Source organism: Penaeus vannamei, chromosome 11, assembly GCF_042767895.1.
Source record: "Penaeus vannamei isolate JL-2024 chromosome 11, ASM4276789v1, whole genome shotgun sequence".
Taxonomy (NCBI): domain Eukaryota; kingdom Metazoa; phylum Arthropoda; class Malacostraca; order Decapoda; family Penaeidae; genus Penaeus; species Penaeus vannamei.
This window is the reverse complement of record NC_091559.1, coordinates 32035500-32040499: the sequence shown is the minus strand read 5'-3', so window position 1 is coordinate 32040499 and position 5000 is coordinate 32035500. Positions and strand designations below refer to the sequence as shown.

The window sequence follows — 5000 nt, the reverse complement described above, 5'->3', positions numbered from 1 at the left end:
ACAAAATACTTACTGTAACAAACTAAATGCTCCCAATCAATAACTCAAAATTCACAAATGATGCATTGTCTGTCTCTCTCTCTCACTCACTCACCCACACACTCAATATGTACACTCAACCATCCCCAAGATCTACCTCACCTTGCCATTTTGGATCATCATTAACCATATTTCTCTCCTTGTCTAAATTGTTTGGGCCAGTGCCATTGACTCCCTCCTGGTCCATCATCTCTAACACCTGCAGCTCTCGGATGTCATACACGGGCGGTCTGCAAGAGGAAGCCACGGAGATATTGGTCTGGTTGTACAGAGGGATGAATTGGAAGGAAAGGCAGGGGAGAGGGAGAAGAATAGGGAGAGGGAGAGAAAAAAGGTGAAAGAATGAGAAAGAAGAAAAAAAAAAAAAAAGATGAAAAAGAAAAAGAAAAAAAAAAAAAGAAAGAGAGAAAGTGAGTATAAGGCAAGAAATAAAAGAAAGAAAAAGATAAAGAAAATCCTTACCTAACATCCTCCACTCCATGAGCAAAAGCACAGTGGGGGCCATTTTTAACACACATCCCCCGCGTGTCAGTGTCATGAACGCACATCCCAGTCTTATAATATCTTAGGTGATATCTTCTTTCCGTATCCCCTGCCGTCCTGTGTAAATAAGGGCACCTGTGGGTACAGAAAAGAACAAAGTTACAATGGCTCAGTTTCCTGTAATTCCTCTCAAAAATCACATCATTGGCTGTTTGCTAATTAATAACTACATTGATGATTCACATCTGATGATCATCTCCAATACATTTTCCAAGAATAAGCTTGAAAAATAATGCTATTTTAAAATTATAAATGATAAAGAAAAAAAAAAAAAAATCTATTATAATCATTATTATTATCATTATCATCATTAGATAATAACAAGGATAATAATAATAGTAATGATAATAAAAAGCAATAATAATAATAACAACAATAATAAAGATACCAAAACTTGTTTCCTCTCCTCACCTCTGAAGAAATAAATTAGACGATAAAATATTTTCTTTTATTGACAATATATCAGAGATACTACATTTATTACAGTAATATGTATAAGAAAACAAGAAAAAGGTAAACAATAAACCTGAAAAATATCAATGATTACCAATGATGATGATAATAATAACTAAAAATGAGCTATAAAACAGTAAATAAAAAATTAAGAATAACAACAATAAAAATTAAAAAAAAAAAAAATATATATATATATGTATATATATATATAATATATATATATATATATATATATATATATATATATATATATTAATATTAATATTAATAATGACAATAACAATAAAATTGATAAGACCAATCACAATAACAGTGATAGTGATAATGCCAACAATAGTAACAGTAATAGTAGTGGTAACAAAAACAATAACATCAATGTTTGTGGTTCTAAAGAAGAAAATGAAGAACAAGAAGAGGGAAAAAAAGGAAGTGATAATAATGATACGGTAAAGGGTCCAAAAAGCAGCCATTTGGCATTTAAAAGTGTCTCCATAAAAGGAAGCAACATCTTTTATTAAATTCTTTACTTGGTTCCCTTTTGATCTTTAACCATTACACTAAATGCCTACAAATCCTCACAAACCTCTTCCAAGAGATTACCGAAATAATCAAAGCAAAACAGAAAAAGTTGGAAAAAACTGTTTGCTTACAAAAAGTTAAGGATTTCCAAGTTTGGTTTATGCATCATTATTTCACACTCTACACATATATCTTATTTCTGTTTGCAGGATGACTAGAATCCAGGGAGTACTGTTAGAAACATGCATCAAAATTGGTTAGAAACAAACAATTAAGATAAGATAGGGGCACATACTTATTGGACTTGAATTATACAGCCTTCGCTAAGACTTATGTATCTTTTTTCAAGGGCCTTAGCCAAGACATATGTATCTTTTTTCAAGGGCCTTAGCCAAGACATATGTATCTTTTTTCAAGGAGATGCTAAAGAGTCCTAACCCAGAGGGATTTTAGATCTAATGCCTCCTCTATTGACATTGGGAATATGGGCATCTATTCCGTTGAAAATGTTTGACTCCTTGCTCTGCATTTCACACATGAATATAGTAATTTAGTAAGACTAGGAAACAAGAAAATGACACCTAATTGGGTACCTACTCTAAATTCTGAAGCTTCAGGGAGATTTGGTAAATTACAAATGTGTATAAAGCAAACACTCTAAGTTAGGGACTCAAATATCTGAAGTTAATCTAAAAATGAAATAAGCTCTAAATCCAAAATGTATATTGGCATACTATTTCTTTCGACCATACTTAACAGAGAAATTGCAGGGAAAAAATCTCATATATACCAACTATGATCAAAGTATAATAGCAATAAAGACAGTAATATAAAAATAGATTAAACACTAATAGCAATAAAGATGATGATGATGATGATGATTAATGATGATAACACTATAACTAATAATAATATAACACCAATAACATTAATATTAATAAAGGACAATGATATTAAGAATAGCAGTAGTAGCAATAGCAATAACAATAATAACAATAATAGCAATGATAATGATGATGACAATAACAATAACAATAACAACAAAAACAACAATATCAATAATAATGATAATAATATTAACAATAATAATAATAATGCTTGTGCTGATAATAAAAACAACAACAACAACAAATAATAATAAAAAATTAATAATAATAATAATAATAATAATAATAATAATAATAATAATAATAATAAAAAATTAATAATAATAATAATCAAAAAAAAATAATAATAATATCACAAGTGAAATATATATTATTAACAACAATGACAGTATGGCAAATAGTGATGAAAATAATAATAATGAAAAAAAATAAATAATAATAACAATAGTAATAAAAAAAATAATAGTAATAATAATAGCAATAATGACTATCAAAATTAACAGTAATATTAGAAATTGACATGATCAAAAACAAGAACAAGAACAATAATGATGATAATAGAAAAAATAATAATAAAAAACAAATAAAATTATAATAATAACAACAACAATAATAATAATAACAACAACAACATCAACAACAACAACAATAATAATAATAACAATAATAATAATAATAATAATAATAATAATAATAATAATAATAATAATAATAATAATAATAATAACAACAATGATAATAATAATAACACAATATTAGATGCACTCATAATAATAATAATAATAAAAATAATAATAATAATAACAATATTAATAAGAATATGTAAATAAGAATATGAGATAATGAGTGTAAAATATCAAATCAATAATAATACATAATCATAAATGATACAAATAAATTAATAAATAATTAGAAATATACAAACCTAACAATACTAGAGTATACATAAGAAAATAAAAACCATCGTAGCAAAATTGTTATAAAGTGAGCAAAACAATAAAAAATCCAATAATGGTACTAATCATTCGCACAATGACGATCATACTAACCACACCACAACACAATGGAATTCACAAAACCAAATGTAATCAATTACTACATTTATAATGACTTAATTAAATAATGTATTACTGAAGATATAAAAGTTTCATGAATAACAGTGAAAATGAAAACAATAACAATTACAGAATATGGTTTTAATATTGATTACACCTGATGATTGTTATCAGGGAAAACAGTGATGGTAACATAAAGCTAGTAATAATAAATGGTGATGATAAAAACAACAATAAAAAGATACATGTACTACCTAGTGGTACTCCTACTAACTCCTACTACTACTAAAATACTAATGACCAGAATAACATTAATAATGACAGTGATAGATAAAGAAATACAACAAAAATAACAATAACTCCAATAGCCATAATAACACACCAATACATGTCACACTCACTGTGAATCCAATTAATTAATCATGTTTAACGCAAACAGGCCACCCAGGATTTGATTCCTAATCCTACACATCTCACCTCCTCATCCTTTTATACTTCATTCTTAGCAAACTTTTAAAAAATCTCTTATTGCTATAAGTTTAACTGATAAAATTGTAAAAGCTTAACAACACCCAAACAATGCTAATAACAATGATAACATCAACATAAACAGCAGGGGGGGGGGGGGATGTCCAGGAAAGATTAAATCTGGGTGAGTAGGGAATGTTACTTCATAATGTGTATATATATAAATAAATAAATAAATAAATATATATATATATATATATGCATTTATATATATATATATATATATATATATATGTATATATATATATATATATATATATATATATATATATGCATATATATATATATATATATATATATATATATATATATATATATATATATATATATATATATATATATATATATATATATATCTATCTATCTATCTATCTATCTATCTATCTATCTATCTATCTATCTATCTATCTATCTATCTATATATATATCTATATATCTATATCTATATATATCTATATCTATATATATCTATATCTATATATATCTATATCTATATATATCTATATCTATATATATCTATATCTATATATATCTATATCTATATATATCTATATATATATATCTATATATATATATCTATATATATATGTATGTATATATATATATGTATATATATATTTGTATATTTATTTATATAAATATGTATATATTTATATATATATATATATGTATATATATATCTGCATATATATATGCATATATACATATATACATATATCTATGTATATATATATATACATATACATATGCATATATACATATATATATATCTACATATATATATATATGCAAAAATATATATATATATATATATATATATATATATATATATATATATATGCATATATATATATATATTATATATATTATATATATATGCATATATATATATATATATATATATATATATATATATATATATATATATATATATATATATATATATATATGCATATATATATATATATATGCA

At 24.3% G+C, this 5000-nt stretch overlaps 1 protein-coding gene across 1 annotated transcript in view; it reads right to left on the bottom strand.

Annotated features, from left to right (window-relative positions):
* The window catches only part of LOC138863297 (RING finger protein unkempt-like), a 15341-nt gene that overhangs the window by 3207 nt on the left and 7134 nt on the right, over nucleotides 1-5000 (bottom strand). Inside the window, exons 3-4 of the mRNA XM_070127486.1 lie at nucleotides 502-657; nucleotides 142-269 (exon numbers count right to left, since the gene is read on the bottom strand). Of these exons, the coding sequence (XP_069983587.1) occupies nucleotides 142-269; nucleotides 502-657 (284 nt within the window). The remainder of the gene's footprint in view (nucleotides 1-141; nucleotides 270-501; nucleotides 658-5000) is intronic.